Source organism: Morone saxatilis, unplaced genomic scaffold (assembly GCF_004916995.1).
Source record: "Morone saxatilis isolate NCDOM2014 unplaced genomic scaffold, NCSU_SB_2.0 Contig7, whole genome shotgun sequence".
Taxonomy (NCBI): domain Eukaryota; kingdom Metazoa; phylum Chordata; class Actinopteri; family Moronidae; genus Morone; species Morone saxatilis.
In genome coordinates, this window is record NW_023340246.1 from 4,120,100 (window position 1) to 4,137,459 (window position 17,360).

Consider the following 17,360-nt stretch of genomic DNA (forward strand, 5'->3'; position numbering starts at 1 on the left):
GGCACAGATCTGGGGAAGGGTACAGAAACATTTCTGCAGCTTTGAAGGTCCCAATGAGCACAGTGGCCTCCATCATCTGTAAATGGAAGAAGTTTAGCGGCAGGAACTGGGAGACTAGTCGGGATCGAGGGGAAAGGTGAATGCAGCAATGTAAAGAGACATCCTTGATGAAAACCTGCTCCAGAGGGCTCTGGACCTTAGAGTGGGGCGAAGCTTCATCTTCCAACAGCACAACGTCCCTAAGCACACAGCCAAGATAACAAAGGAGGGGCTTCGGGACAATTCTGTGAATGTCCTTGAGTGGCCCAGCCAGAGCCCAGACTTGAACCTGATTGAACATCCCTGGAGAGATCTGAAAATGTCTGTGCACTGACGCTCCCCATCCAACCTGATGGAGCTTGAGAGGTCCTGCACAGAAGAATTGGAGAAACTGCCCACAAATAGGTGTGCCAAGCTTGTAGCTTCGTACTCAAAAAGACTTGAGGCTGTAATTGCTGCCAAAGGTGCTTCAACAAAGTATTGAGCAAAGGCTGTGAATACTTATGTACATGTTATATTTTTGTTTTTTTGCAAAAATTTCAAAACCTTTTTCACGTTGTTATTATGGGGTATTTTATTAGTAGAATTAGGGGGGAAAATGATTTAATCCATTTTGGAAAAAGGCTGTAACGTAACAAAATGTGGTAAAGTGAAGACTGTATATCAACATTTGCTTGAAAAAGCATTACATCATTGTGTCACATTAGTGAAGCACTGAATTGAAATATTTAAAGGTGGCATTAGAAATCAATGAATGTTTAATTTCCATAACATTTTTAATGTGTTGAATGTGTTTAATTTACAGCATTTGACACCAAACTGGAGTGACCAGGCATTTCAAATGCTACCCCTCTAGTTCTGCCCCTGGAAATCACAGGGAGTTTCATACTGAAAAGACCATAACTTTGGAAAATGTCTATTTGATTTGACTTACTCACACCGCTGAAGCTTTGGCTTAACTTAGGAACACACATTTGCACCAAATTGTATGAAGGATCTATACAATCTCCAAAATGAGTCATCAGACCCAAATATGCCAATCATGAATAAGTAATGAAGACATTTTCCTAACACACTTGCAACACATTCAGCCCTAAACGTCTGTACTATCAATTCCTCTAAAGTCTTGAGAAGTGGGGAGGTCAGAGGTCGTGTGAGTGAGCTATTGGCTGGCCAGCAGAGCGTGAGAAGCCACTCACACCAGTAAAGGTCGCAGATCTGTCAGATGACCTCACTGAGCTGGAAGGTCAGGTGAGCCATCCTCGTCTCCACCGGTCCCCCTGACGTCCACCGCAGACACTGCTGAGCACTGCTGGGTGTGAGGATGGTTACTTTTATGTTAATGCTGCATTTTTAAAAATGTATCATGAAGGCCTTTTTTCAGTCACCTCAGTAGAACTGCAAAGCATGAACTTTACATAACACTCACGTTACAATTTCATGTTTATTTAAATTACATTAAATGTAAAAAACAATTCATGTTGTATTATATATCCATTTTTTTCAGACATGTGAGCAAATAAATTCTGAAGTAAGTAGTCATCTAAGATACGGACAGTCAGTGACCAAGACTGATGGTCAGCAATAAATCCTGTGGACTCAGCATGGATATGATCAGCAACAATCCTAATGCCTGGCTTTAATTTCCTGTTCATGAGGAGGTGGTATATTAGTGATCGTTAGTCACAGTGAGCCTCATGCTGCCAGCCCGTTTCTGCCAGTTTCACTGCACATATCCCAAAAATGCTCACAGCGACACAAGTTTGACTTAAAAATCCTCAAATACTTATAGGAAACATCCTTATAGTAGTTAAAAGCAAACAGCTCAAATGATGAGGAAATCTTATTTTGAAATAAAAATATATACAGTTTCAAATCATATTTAAATTAATGTGTAAAGCAAATAACATACATCAGTATCTCTGAAGAGAAGTATTAACAATTTAAATACACAGAAAAATACAAACACCTGTACAAAGTTAGCCCTGCAATAAATACTGCTCTGTTTAAAGTTTTTAGACTGTTAGCTGTTTGTTTACTGACTGATTGTGTTGTACACTGAGGCTGTGTGTTGTGGTGGAGTAAAACTGTATTTTACAGAGAGCTGTTTTCATATAATGTCCATATCTTTGGAGATAAACACCACAAACTGCAGCCCTAAACATTACCGTAACACGGAACAGACACCTGTTGCTGACCGTGTCACAGAGGTAGTATTTATTACAGGACTACTGCACTGGATTGTGTTACAATGAACAAATGTTTACATTTTTTTGGTCACTTTACATATTTAAGACATGTGGAAGCCCAGTGAGCTGTTAGATCCATGCTACATCGATGTGTGGTGGGAATACTTGAAGACGATAGTAAGCACAAAAAGAATTCAAAGTAAAAGACTCTTCCAATCAAGTCAGAACACCCGAAATGAAGCTGTGATAATGGGGAGTCACCAAAACACTGCGGACCCAGACAAAAAGCAGCCGCAGTAATCCCTTGCATTTCATTTCAGCCATATATACACACTAAAATTGATTTTCTATGTCAAGCTTTCAAGGTCTAAGCAACAGCATGGTGCTTACATCAAATACAGCTTTAGTAAATCCCTCTAGATCTCTATATGGACTAGTTCAAATATCATTGCGTGTTTTGTCAGGGGCTCGACCTCTTTCCTTTCATTCATTTTCCCTTTATGTGGTTTCCTACACGCTTTATGAATTGAGCTTCTGTCTCTGCGCAAAAAAATAGCACCTGCAATCCCATATAATCATACATATTATTTCATACATAAGTGGCTATCGCTTACACACGTCAGAAGCACTGCAGTCAGGGGGTCCGCAGTCGATAATGCCATGTAGTGGCTATAGTGGTTACAGCCATTATGGTCTCTTAAGCCCACTTTCTGTCAGTGGGAGTCCTCTTTCAGAGCAGAGCGCACTCTGGCCTCCAGCTGGTCTGCTGGTGGTCGGGCATCCGGGTTTGAGGCGAGCATGTCTAAAAGCAGGGTGCACATGGCTGGACCGGGAGGGGGTGGCAGCGGGGGCGCCCTCTTAAACTTCATAGGGATGCACAGCTGGAGCTCGCCATTCTCCCACAAAGCTTCCCCCAGCGGCATCAACCAGCCTGAGCGACCCTTACACACGTAGGCACCTAAAGAGGAAACACGAGGGGAGACACTGATGAGTCACCGTGCAGCGTGCTCCTGACTGACAGCGCCAACAGACACTGCAGGGGGCCGCTTGATCTCTGTGATTATGGGCCACGCATGTATACGCAAGTAGTCAAGTGCCTACTGGTGTGACATGCTTTCAGGAATTGTCAACAGAGCCCGAGTGCCCTTAAGAGCACCAGTGTGTGGAAGATAGTGTGAACACACAGGGACGCTCGGGCCCACAATGCATTGTTGTTTAACAGAAACAATACAGTTACAATCAAACAGTGAATGAAAGGCAGAGAACGCACAGTATGAGGCTGTATGAGCAACACAACAAATACAAGTCAGTACGTATAAATAAAAACAAATCTCACTTAAATGTGATTATTATGTTGACAATATCAATTATGCTATTTGGGATATTACTCAAATATACAGTCATTATTCTGCAGTGATGTTGCAGAAAGTGTGTTTTGTATTTAAAGAAAATGCTACGTTTACTTGTTTCTGTTTTCCAAGAATAGTGTTTTAACTAGAACTAAAGAATTTTAATGGTTCTTTAAAAAAAACTGGAGGCCCGATGCTTTTTCTAGTTGTTTTTTTTAGGCAGAGAAGAAGAAACTGCTTGCAAGTCAACATTGATGTACACAAATGCAGGTTTAAACTTACTAACTTAATGGTCTTTGCAGGTGTTTCACGAGGAAGAAAATGCATCAACCTGTTTGTTAGGTGTCAGAGATACACACAATGACTTGTGGTGAGTAAAACAGAGCACCTTTAAAGCCAGTACAGACCCATAACACCCACACACTTACTCTGCCTGAGTGGACATCTTCTCAGGACTGTACAGGGCCTATAGCTGTGTCACATTTTTATATGAAATACTAATCCTAAGCAAGTTTTGAGTATGTTGTGTGTCCTCACTAGAGCAGTGCCAACATGAAGTATACTCAAACAGTGTGTATGCTAAAACTCAAAGGGAATGGAGGAGCCGCTCACACCCGGAAAAAATGGAAATTAAATGAAAAAGTTAGTGAAACAGCTCCATGAACACGTCAGAAAACTATACATAAAAATGACATTTTTAGACATCTATCTGGCTGACTGGCCCTCTGAAGTTGGACAAAGATGAAGTACCAAGATGAGCATCTTCTTTTTTTCTTTCAGAAATTAATACTTTGGGGTTTTGGCTGCTGATCAGCATAATTAAGAAAGATAAAAATTGTAACTAATAACCTGAATTGGCCATTTGTCTTTATTTGACATTTTCTAGACTAAATGATTGATTGAAAAAAATTTGTACGTTAATGAGGAGAAAAAAATCATTAGTTGCATCCCTAAAATGTAGCAACCCAAAAACATTAAAAGAGGATTATCCGTGAAAGTAATTAAAATGCATCAATTGTTGCTTAATCACATTGTTTCTTATAATCATTTCTCCGTTTTTAAATGAAGCACTGTTAGTAACACATCTGTCATGCAAGTCCAGCTCTACTTACCCCGTTGATGCTTAACGCGGAACCCTGGCCTACGTACTGAAGGTGAAGTCTAAGTGTAGGACTGACCTGGTGAAAGGCCAGCAATGATTTCCTAAACTGACTGAGCAAAAAAGCCAACACTGCCTCCAGCACTGGGCTTCAACAAGGACAAATGCAGGAGGTTGTGTCTTGCTCCTTGACTATATTCTCTCCGCTCCCCTGCCTAGTCAAATAACTGTGTGGGTGTGTGGGTCTTGAGAGAGGATAAAGTAAAATAATGGACCATTTTATCGGTCTGTGAAAAGCCTCCAGCTGCCTCTCCCCATTTTCTCACTGACAAAGAGGATTGTGATCGAGGCTGCTAAATTCCATTTTCCTTTTTTTTTCTCTATTTGAATCCACCAGAACCCCTCTCTCCCTCCAATCATAACCGTTTTCATTCAGCCTAATGGAGTATCAGTGACTCAGGGAGGTTCTCAGGCACTAAACTTGAGGATAATGGTTCATATCCCCCAGCCTTCAGGTCGGCTCTGGCCGGACCCATTTTTGGCGAATAATATGAGACATCTGTATTAAAGCCATTTTATTACTCTGTGACAGTGGAGCGCGGAGCAGAACTGAGCCCTGCGTCCATTAAGACGCTTCCTCGGCCTAAGACCACATGGGGTTTCTGACAGGAAATAGGACATTAAAAATAAGATTCAAATCTAAATGCTGTTCTGCAAAGCTATACTGGAATGCTTGGCCCAATGCTCGTATTGAATTGTCCAGAGCTTTGCGAACTTTATGTGCCTGACTCACGACATTAAAGTTCTCTGCAATGACAAGTCATTTACAACAAAGACCGATAATCAGGGAGCACCGATATCAATACCAGTGTACGGTTCGATATTGTGCTGATGTACTCGAACTTGTAATCATAAAACTACTCCGATACCACACCCAATACCACTCTGCAGCAGCGTGACATTACGTAACCTCTCATTGGCTGAGCAGGTAGGCGGAGGTGAAGCAATGTCAGCAGTTTAGAGATTTAACATTAGCAATATTTCATTGTTACAGTCAGAAAGTGAGATAGTCAGATGAAAAGATGAAAATGGTTTTAAAAGTCATTGTTAGAACTGTAATGGTATTATTAAGTACTCATATTGGTACTCTGTAATGGGAAGCACCCAAATGTAAATACTAAAAACTAGTAAAACTGGTTGGTGCCAATAATGAAATGAAATGACACAAATACCAGCAGATCTGCATCTTTGCTTTACCCTGTACATATAACTGATCTCCATTCATGTAGGCTGATGTTATTAAAATCATCCAAAGGTGGATGAGAAGAGGAATACAAAGACATTTCCAAATTATTCCAAAGAAACTGGTATGGCGCCAACAACAGCACTTTTGGAGTATGAGCGGCTGAATACTGTCAGCTTGTATTATACAAGAAAGAGCAACTGTAATCCATATCAAAGTGTACATAGCATAAATCATTCATCTCTTTGCCATTTAGATTTATGATTGTACCATCCATGGTTGATGAATGTATGATGTATAGCATGTGACATTTTTAATATGTGCCAGTTAATTAAGTCAAACTCGATTCAGTGTGATGCGTCATCAACCTGCCTGACTGGCCACACGCTCAACCTTTCTGTGAGCAGGACGAGACGCAGCGTGAGGGGCCCAACATGTTAATACTGCCAGAATCTGAAGTCACATATTTGCCTTTCAATGTGTAGGTCTGCATGTCCACTGCCATAGTCTAGTTGTGCTTGTACACTTTGATATGTGCGTGGTTTGGTGCATCAGGTCTAGTCTTCTATCTTACCCAGTTGTTCCTGCGTGGTCCCTTCTTCCACAAAGGTGATTCTCTCCAGGACAGCCCAGAACATCACACCCAGGGAGAAGATGTCTGCCTGGGCTGAGTAGGTCAGTCCACCCCACACCTCTGGAGCCATGTAGAAGTCGGAGCCGCAGGTGGAGGAGAAGTGCTGCCTGGTCAGATCACCGTCCACCAGACCTTCACTCATCTTGCTCAGACCAAAGTCTGCCACCTAGAGGTTGGACAGGGAGATTAAGTGAAACAGAAATACAGTATGTAGTTTTGTGGTGGCGTAAGTTTTTTTGTCTACAAATATACAAGTCTAGAAACTTTTCTTTCTTTTAGGTATATACCTTATGTAAGGTATAGGCTGTACAGTCTTCCCTACGTAACATTATGTAGAGGAAGACATATATGGACTCACTGCATTGTAATATGTGGAAGTGTTAACAGCAGTGCTGAATTAGTCAAATCTATTAGTACATCGACATAAGATTAATCGGCAACTCTTTCGGAAATCCCTTTAAATGCTAAATATTTTCTGTTTTTAGCTTCTCAAATGTAAATATTTGCTGGTTTTATTTTTTATATATACATACATATATATTTGTTTGAATATGTCAGCTTGAGTTAGGGCAGCAGGGATTTCAGTTTTCTGACATTTCATGAACCAAATGATTCAATTCATTGACAGATTTATTGTTAAAGAAATGAAGAAAATAATCCTTAGTTACAGCCCTACAACTCATCTTTTGCACATTTTACTCTGCACCGTTACCAATGCATAAAGCACTTTTGGTAAAGTTTTAGAACTCCTGCTATGAACCTGGGAAGTATTTCCAGTCAGTATTTTGTAATTGTATGGGCACACAGGGGTAAGCACAGCATTTTTATTTTCAATTATTCTTTCATATTGCTTTTTATTATATTGTTTACTGGGTCTGGAGTTCATTGCTGCTGTTACAAGCAAACATCCCCTGAGAGAAACAAACTATTAACTTTGACCAGTGTTATTTTTCGGACACTGACTCTAAGGATGATCCCACTTCATCTGACGTAATCACTGTCGCATCACAACACTCTGCCTACCTTGACAACGGGGCCTTTGGGTGTCACACAGACCAGAACGTTGTCGGGCTTCAGGTCTCGGTGAGTGATACCCAGACTGTGCAGGAAGGCCACAGCACTGCAGAGCTGTCGCACCACGCTGTGGTTCCGCTGGGCATCTGGTGGCCTGGAGAGCAGGTACTGATTCAAGTCGCCCCCGTCACAGTACTCCATCACGAGCCACAGGGCCAAGCAGCGCAGGGGTCCCGGCTCCTCTTCCTCCCTCTGGGCCGGTCTCTTCCTGGCTCTGTTTTGAGGCCTTTGTGGAGTTGCAGAGTCAGACGCATCCGATTTCTTTTTGTCCTGGAGCTTAGCCCGGGCCTGGGCGGTGTTTGTCCTGTCTTTAAGTCTAGAGACAGAGTTAGTCCTCCTCTGGGTGTTGAACTCGGAGTTACCCGTCTCCTGACTTTGTGCTGCCTTCACTACACTGCCCTTCAGCACGCTCTCAACTAGACGTAGAGGCAGTTTCCCTGGTTTGAGGGGCTTCAGGCTCCTCGGCCCCGTCTGCAGGAGGCAGCTGTGGAGTGCAATGACATTGACATGGTTCTTGGCTGTGGCTCTCATGGCCCACAGCTCTTGCAGGTAGAGCTCAATGTACTCCGGGTTGCTGCAGGGAAGCCGCTTGATAGCCACCCTCTGTCCTGTTTTGGCCATATGGCCCTCAAAGACCACACCATAGCTGCCCCGTCCCACCTCCTTCTCCAAAGTGTACAGCTCCTCCATGTTCCACAGGAGCTGGAGCCTGACGCGAGTGCTGACAACAATACAATAACTAAGGTTAGCATAATAAACCAAATGACGTGGTGTTAAAGGACACAGCTGTTAAATGAGCGGAAGTGTGAAACAGATGGCAAACGTTTAGCTCTAACAGAGTGCTAGCGGACTGGCCCTCTTTTGATCTACGTTGTAACCGGATGAACTGACTCTGGAAGCGACACAGCGGCTGTAACGTTGTTTTGACTGGTAGCTAGCGGTTACTTCGGTCCCAACATCTTCTTTTTCCGGTTATTTTTTCAAGTTGAAGTTAACTAACGTTACATACAGAGCGACCTTGCATTTGCAAAGTGGCATCGGGACCACACGAAGCTAGTCATAACGTTATCTGATAGTTGAATTAAACATGGCGCTGTGTACAGCCGCTGTAGCGTTAAGTTACTTTAAAAGGGAAGCGAAACACAAAGCCCTATTGTCACTTCACACTTACCCACAAGACTTCAGCTTACATTACCAGCAATGAGTCGACTTGAATCTGCTCTCTACTTGAGTGACAAGCTGCCTCGGACCATATTCAATCAATTTGGATTTTTCTTTTGTTGATAAACAACTGAGAATAAGTAGCGGCCAACAAATGCAACAGACTTCCGTGTCTAAGTTCGGAGCGTCCCGCTCAGCGCGTACGTGCGTTGTGATTGGCTCTGGAAGTTCAGCCGCGTGTTGTGATTGGTTGGTAACAGAGCCGTAGAGTGCACTATGATTCGAATTGTCCAAGCCAGCCGCAGCAACTGCTAATGAAAACTGTGTGTACTGTCAGCTGGGTTCATGGTTTTTAAAGGTATGGACACGGACAGAAGGAATTCAAATAACTCAATGAAGAATTCATTTTAAGAGATAACAATATTCCAATGCAATTTCAGCACCATAGATAGATAGATAGATAGACTAGAATAGATGAGATAGATAGATAATACGAGTAGATAGAGTAATTTAGATAGGGGATCGATTCGATCCCAAGCTGGAAATTGCAGTGTAGCAGCAATTACACACAGTAACAACACAATAAGTTAAGAGAACAACCTAGACATATAAAAAAGGAATATAAAAAAAAATATAAAATGTATAAATAAGCAGTATAATTGTAGTGCAAGTAAAAATATAAGGTGCTTGGAGACTGTATTAGCGTCTGTGTCTTATCGTGACCACAGAAATAATAATTTTAAATGCACTGTAGTTACAAACATCAAAGTTAGAAATAGTTTTTCATATTATTCAGATTTAAAATGTATACCACGAAACGACACGTTCTAATGTTGCCATATTTTGAAGAACCAACAGGAGAGAGGAGGAGTAGGTAGCACCTGGCCGGAAGTACTCTGGCCTATTTTGGCAGACATTAGACTGAAGTATATGCTCCAGGGGGCCATCAGTTTCCAGTACTGACAAGCATTTTGTAAAAAAGCACGATATAAGTGCTGAGAATGCCTTACTAAAGTAATGAATCTGAATCAGTAGTGTATTTTAGGCTTGGACAGTTTTGTATTCGAGCCATTTCCTTTGACTGAAAAGCACAGAAAATGCAAAACGCCCAAGTTCCCTCATTGCTGCAGTCCCATTTAATCACAAAAGACCTTCTGAACAAAAACACACCTATACACACACGCACAAAGAGTGGGTGCTGCATCAGTATCGACTATTTTTTTGTGGAGGAGCGGCAGCAGTGGTGATGACAGATAACAGCACTGTTGTGTGTGTGTGTGTGTGTGTGTGTGTGTGTGTTTGTTCTTCTGAGAGAATATAATAGGAAACATGGTGATTCATTGCACTGAAGCACACTGTGATAGAAAAGAGCAGCTTTGAAGTGTGTGTGTGTGTGTGCGAGCTTATGTGATCCATAGCTTTTATCAGTGATGCCAATCATGAATACTCTTCATTACTTGAGGAAGATGAAGTCAGTCACACTTGACTTATTTTTACTTGAAGCAAATGCCCTCCATTCTATTATCATATCTCACTTGCTTTGACAGATATCTGGATGCAGACATTGGGAATAATGTGAAGTGCATCCTGGCTGGAGAATTTATTAGAAAGTATTTGTGGGAACCACAAAGTGAGCCAGAATTGAATCTCCCGAGAAATTCAATAAAGCATTCCGGGCACCCCAAAAAGATGTTAATGAGTCCAATAAGAATTATAGTTGTAATCACCTCTGTTTTCAGTCTAATTGTATTTCTGTGTGGGCTTCGCTTGCTAATTATGGAGTCCACCAACAGGAGGGGCAACGGTAATTATTTCCTTGATTGAGGTCAGAACCCTCGCATTTAATCCTGCGGTCTATCCCGCGCTCCTCACACACAAAGAGTAAACATCAGTAAACAACTTCTCAGCATCCCGCACTCAATTTCAGAGCAGTCACTCTTTTACAAATGATGGTTTTCTTCCTCAGTAAGCTTTTCAATGGAAAGTCTGCCACGTTGTGTTTTTCCAGCATCTGCATGTTTCTATTGTGTTAACCCATTGTCTTTACGTTACAGTGTTTATGAGAAACAGTGCTTGCTTTCAGATCTGCAGCTGGCACAGAAAGGAAAACACCTGAAGGGGGTTATGCAATGAGATCGATCTATGCAGACACATAAAATACTGTCTCACCGAATGCTTACTCCCTGAAAGTTTTTTGCTGGTTGACGCTGCAGATTTTCCCAAACAGAGGCGTAATTCTTCTTCTCCATGCAAAATTAAGGTGGCTTTTAGGATGGAAATGTAATTCTTCTTTTTTCATCCCTGTTGTTAATAACAGTCACTTGTTCCTTGACAGGTAAAAGCCCAGAGCCCCCATAAACCTTGCAGAGATCCCCCCTTTTGGTTTCACATCATTGGGTTTAATTGTGGAGGAGGACGGTAAAACACCTCAGCTGGATGAGATGGAGAGGAGACGAGGAGTTCAGCTCGGCAGAACAGCAGACACGAGCCAAACACCGGTCAGTTGTGGTTGCAGCTATCTGTGAGTTCTACAAACTCTTTTGGCAGGGAGCCATCAGTCAGCATTTTTTTCCATCTTTATAACCCCTTTGGGTTCTAAAAAAATCTTTCAAATCTACTAGTTGTTAGTGTAGGAAGTAAAAGTATAACTTGGTGCCACAGCCATTAAACCTATAAAGTAGAATGTGCTGTATATGCAAATTTATGTCCACGCAAATTTTGGGAAATAGTGCAAAGTGCTTATGTCTCTTTATTGGAAAATAGAGTTCATTATAGGGAACTGTCTTGGGACAGATAATGCATTTAAACTGATTGCATAATAAGTTTAGCTTTTATGTCAGCTATCATTCTCTCCATTTAAAAAAAATAAAAGGTGCATATAAACCATCTTGCAATACCTATTAAACGGCATTGTTTCTTTCTCATTAAAGCATTTTATACAGCATTTTCTGATTCATGGTGAAGGGGGGGTTGATTCAAGCACTGATAATTAAAGTATTTCTGATTCTGATAAGAATAATTATTTATCATGTTGATTGATAGAAATCAATACATTTTTATTATATATATTTTATATTTTATAATAAATAAAGCCTCTACAGCTTTAATATTGTGATATGGCTGTTTGGAAACCAATAACACATTTCTATAGAAGGTTATTTGCGTTTCTAATCCTCGTGGAGAATTACTGAATGATGAAAGCTTCAGTCTTAGAAAAAACACAGTTTTTTCACCACTGAAACGAGTTGGGCTGTAGTCCATCCCAGAAATACGTGTTCTTTAAAGATTATCTGTGGAAATAATAATATTCTCTCTTAAAATTGATACTCAAGTTCATTTTACAGATCACAAAAATGACATAAATCTTAACAACAGTGACAAAAGAGCAATGACAGAGCCTTAGGGTGTACGTGAGAAACCAAACGTACTGGCTAGTGTCTGATGAAACCCTCACATGCAGTGTTTTTATAAACTGGAAAAAAAACAATATTTTCACAATGACTGCCACACATTTTGAGACAGAATGAATTTCACTGGCTTTCTGCTCATGGCACCTACAAGAAAACATACAAATGATCCATACCAAAACTCGATTTTAAAGGTTTAAATGTGATGTGCTGCCAAGTTAAGCATAACCCTCTCTGTCATCAAGGTAATCACTGCCTCTTGGCTACCAGAGGAAGCGTTTGTGGACACTGGACAGCCAGTGGATAACAGCGATATCAATGACAGACAGGCACCGCAACGGCTGCTTGTTCTTCTGGGCTCCTTATCTCAGCCACACTGAGGGCTCTGTCTATGTACCCAATTCATCCATCACTATCAGACCGCACACAGGTTCAGGGCCAGCATTCACACTTTCACAGGGAGCAAAATCTAATGTTAGCTCTTGATGAGGAGGGAGTTCAATTTCAAGTGTAACTTCAACACCAAAGAAGTAGGTTTTTTGCTGTGGCTATTGCTATTATCAGAGACATGATAATTGTTATTTCCGTCACATCATGAGCATAATTGCAGGGGGGGATCTGTCCACCTCAGTACAGAAGAAAAATGTCCAAAAAATGTCATCCATCAATACAGGTTCAAGCTCATATTTTTTGGTGTCGGGTGCTTCTTTGTACTTAGCATAGTGGCATACCACGATTCATTGCTGGTAAGCTTCGCACCAAACAAAAGTAGAAGATGATCCGTGGGTGTGTGTGGTGGTGGTTCCGGTAAAAAGAGACAGCGGAGGTAAAAGAGGCAGACAGAAAGCAGACTGATACGATGCAGGGTCAAGGTGAGCACCACAAACTTGTATTACTCAAACAACACTTGTATAACAATATTGCCAGCAGCAAGGGAAATGGACGTTATTAACAGCAGGTCGGCCATTTTTGGACTTCCGCACCGTCATCACCAACTATGTAGCTAGTTAGTATCAACCCATTCAACTCGGTGTAACTCGATTAAACGTCAATATCATTATAGTCAACATGGTCGGTAAACACTTTTGTAAAGTGGACTGTATCAACAACAACAAAATGAATAAAATAGAAATGTTAATTATTATTAATTGTTAGGTATCTAGAGACAGCTAGCTTGCAAGCTTGTATCTTCGAGGATAATGTATTCATTTGTCACTAATGTAAGCATAGCTAAACTGATAAATCACTTTATGTATTTACCTTTGCTCTCCTCTGCTCTCTCTCTCTTTCTCTCTCTATGTGTATTTTTGTCAGATCCTGCGTTGTTATGCTGAACGTCCTTACTGACAGTCAGGGCACAAAATTAGCAAAAAGATGTCTTTTGCGTGTATTTTATACATTTCTGATGATGAACGATTGACAGATGACAAATGCCCGGTGACAGTGACAGCCACTGTAGCTACACCCTGTCCTCCAAAAATGCCCCCCCCCGCCCCAAAGTCTAAAAGAAGATTTCATCCTTACATCACATGTACTAACAATCAGCCAATTACTACTCTAGCGACATCGCTCTAGGGATTGCACAGTTGGTGACTCGGCCAAATGGTCGGTTGATCTTTTTTGGTGTAGACTGAAATATAATATAATAGAATAGACTGTTCGTGTAGTTCGTTCAGTTTTTACTCTCTTTACTATCTCTCAATATGTTAAACGTTTGTCCAGATACCCATGGTTCTCAGGCAGTGGAGGATAACGACTCTAATGATCCCCTGACGTTTTTCTCTTGTATCACCATGAGGTAGATATTTGTGGTTTAAGTTAAATGATTTAAAAACAGAGCAACATTATCATTCATTTAGAGTGATATTTCTGGCCAGTTGATTAATGTAAGTCTCTTTTAGCTCTGTTTTTGGTCTACACCAACCACTGAGGGAAATATGTGTCTCTTTAGCTGCTGTATGCTCCGCTATGTTTGCCAGCTATAGTCGCTGTCAGTAAAGTTGCAGAATAAAGCCAAGGGGAGCTGCAGATTCAGGTAGTAATTCTCTGTAGGCTCATCACAGCAAGAGACAACTTTCACTTTGTCATTTAAATATGTTGGTAATCTAAAAATATAAATTATTTAAGTACAGCATCACAGTGCTGCTGTGCTTCAGTGTCAACCTCATTTTGTTCCACTCTTCCCTATTTGCTTCAACTCTGGTGTTTTCTTTGGTCAACGCCATCATCATCACCTCAACTTAACACTCAACATGTATTACAGACCATTGGCCGCAGAGAAAGCTCTCAGGACCTAGGGGCAGGTGTAGTTTTCCATCCCCAAATCTCCTACATGACTAATACTAACCTCCTGTCTGCAGACCCACACTGGCTGTCTGCTCTATCCATTGACTGCCCGGCTCTACATTGTTCATTCTCTCATTCACAAGAAGAATAAAGTCTCCTATTCAGGTGTGCCATCACCACCAACAAAGAAAGACTTGTTGTTTTTGTCTGTCCCAGCACAAACAATCTTATCGATCCATGATCATCTCCATGGCACTGCTACTCTCGTTTGTATTTAACTCGCATATCTGGAGTAAACATCGGATTTAAAGCGGCATTGCTTCCCTGACCTTGGCAGCAGGTTGGCGTCGAGGTTGTGGGTTTTATGGACACCTTAGACATAGGAATTCTGGATCAATGTCACGGTGGATGATGCATATTTTTAGAGCCCCATTAGTTGGCTCAATGAAGACGAAACTGATGGCGTAGGCAATGCCTCCTACGTCAGCATGGGCCACAGGCTTGTGTGTCTGTCCGGGGGTTTGTGCGTAACAGAATGGGGGTATCCACCCCTCTCTCTAGCCCTCCTCTATGGTGATGTGAATGGTGATATACAGGGGAAGGGAGGGGGAGAGAACTGGAGGGTTGAGCCAGGAGGGAAGGGGTGTGCCATTATAAGAAGCCTCAGAGGAGGCATGCGTTCAGTTGTTGAAACCCTTAGCCTACGGATACGAGCCGAGCCACCAAAACTCTCCTGTAGCCACGGAAGGAAGACTCTGAGAGAATATCTTTACGTCACAGACACAGGTAAGGAAGTGTGACCTTTTTTTTTCTCCATATGAGTGTGAGCCTACCTGTGTGTAGAGATTGTGCAGTTAACCGAGTAAGAGATGAGAAAAGACACTTGTTTGGAAATGAGAAAGCAGTTAATTAGGAAAGGACTTGTTGTCTTGTGTGTGCACAAACCACTGTCTAATAGATCCTGGGGGAGTGCAGTTGTTTAAGGACAACCACTGTTAGGCTTCTCCCTCTTTTATTACAGTTTTTATCGAGCTTGTCGTTTCTGCTTTATCTGTTGCTGGCTCTTTGATTTTGGGATTTTGACCACAGAGGTGATTCTGTAAATAACCCTCCTCACCTGAGGTAACCTTTTTATTTTTTTAATTTTTTTTCCATTACTCTGTTTGTCTCCCTGTGGCTTTAAAGGCATCACAGTCACCGTCAGCAGTGCCTACATCGCACCTGATTACTACTTAATTAACAAGAGAGAAAGTCAGGTCATGCTGAGGAAGCAGTTAGTCACTCAGCTGCACTTTGTATCAGGCTTTGGTGTACCTTACTATAATTTAACACTAGTAGAGTATGTAGAATGGTATAATAATAATAATAATAATAATAATAATAATAATGATTAGAAAAGCAAATCTAAAATTGTAGAAACAGTATTCTAGCCCATAGTTCTCCAAAGTATTTAAGCCGAATTTATCTAAACAGCACTGGTGGGAGTCAGTGAATGCCACTCCAAAAGCAGCTTATTTATGGTTTGCCCTTTTGATTGATCATGGAGTGTTGTATGTCAGATTAAATACATCACACCAAAGCTTCAAAGAAACATTGACAAAAGCTATTTTCATTCTTCCTAAAGCAATGTCAACATGAAGAAGTTGAGGGGAAGAAGAAAAGAAAAAAAGAGCCAGAGAAGTGAATCAGTTGAACGCTGTTATTATACTAAGCGCATGATAACGATGATTTTAATGATAATGGTAATGAATGTGCATAATCTTTTCCCATTATCAGTGAAGACGATACTCTTGCAGACAGGGGGGAAAATGGGTAGTTAATGTGCCATTCACAGATAAATGACTCCACACTGGGGAAATGTTTTATGAACAATGAAACATGTTTACAGGATAGAGTCAGATACAGTATTTTGTATTTATTTTGCGTACAAATTTATAGCATATAAAAAAAAAAAGACCTTGTTTCCTTAAAAGTAAATGTTTTAGTGCTAATATGCCTTGGCTTATAGAGTTCTTCTTCTGAAAATAGCCAAAAAATTGATATCTCTATACTTGAGAAGCCTCTCAGTATTTGGTTGTTTTAATAATTAATAATGGATCATGCAAGGGTCCATTAAAACTTAGAACTTATTTTTGTTCTATATTCTACATTTCTTTTAAATCTAAAATTAGTTCACATACCTCACGTTATTGGCAAGAGATATCACAATTTAATTTGCAATTCATTTATTCTGTCTTGCGTTGCGCCAGTACATCACAAGCTTTCTCTCTCTAATCAGCTGAAAAAGAATCTTGTAGGATTTCTACTGCCTACGCTAAGATTAAACTGATTACACCGTTTACAGGATTTCTTGGCCTCTCTGTCAATATTCATTAAGATTGTTTGCAGTGTTTTACACACAAATCCTCCTCGTGATCAGGGAATGATTTGCTGAGGAGTAAGAGCAGCGGAGTTGCCAGATATTGCCGTATCTGTTGCCCTCTCATGCACAAGTACTTTTGCAGTTCATCACTTTTTCCAGCCTCGGTGTCCTCACCTTGATAAAAGTAGGGAGCTCGTCTGGCCGCGCTAGATTGCTTCCCCTCGGCTCCATGTCCAATGGATTAGTGCAGGTGTCAACGCAGCTTAACAGCAACTAGATCAATGATGACACCATGTCAGCTGCAGAATACAGTCTGTGGCGAGTAACACTGCAGGACTGAGTGCATCATTAAGGGCGTAACGTCCCCGGCGTGTTGGAACCTTTGTTTCCCAACAGTCAGGGGGCTGATTTAGCTTTGGCAACTGACATTTTCAATTAACTTTTTAGAGTTTATTCTAGATGATTTGGCTTGATTTCAGCATCAATAAGCATTTCCCCTATATATATATATATATAT

The 17,360-nt window shown here is 41.1% G+C and overlaps 1 protein-coding gene across 1 annotated transcript; it reads right to left on the reverse strand.

Moving 5' to 3' along the window:
• Nucleotides 1-1,478: 1,478 nt before the first annotated feature.
• si:ch211-63o20.7 (uncharacterized protein LOC566836 homolog) lies at nucleotides 1,479-8,967 on the reverse strand. The gene is made up of 4 exons (XM_035678132.1): nucleotides 8,799-8,967; nucleotides 7,577-8,348; nucleotides 6,494-6,719; nucleotides 1,479-3,186 (listed from the first exon to the last, which is right to left on the reverse strand). Exons 2-4 carry the CDS (start codon nucleotides 8,315-8,317, stop codon nucleotides 2,942-2,944), a joined length of 1,212 nt encoding a protein of 403 aa, XP_035534025.1. The 5' UTR covers nucleotides 8,318-8,348; nucleotides 8,799-8,967; the 3' UTR covers nucleotides 1,479-2,941.
• Nucleotides 8,968-17,360: the final 8,393 nt, after the last annotated feature.

Bases quoted from the DNA above. Each gene is read 5' to 3' on its own strand.
- si:ch211-63o20.7 (XM_035678132.1), bottom strand. From the start codon at position 8,317: ATGGAGGAGCTGTACACTTTGGAGAAGGAGGTGGGACGGGGCAGCTAT. The intron at 6,720-7,576 runs GTAGGCAGAGTG...TCCAACCTCTAG, and splicing joins CCAAAGGCCCCGTTGTCAAG to GTGGCAGACTTTGGTCTGAG. The intron at 3,187-6,493 runs GTAAGATAGAAG...TTTCCTCTTTAG, and splicing joins GACCACGCAGGAACAACTGG to GTGCCTACGTGTGTAAGGGT.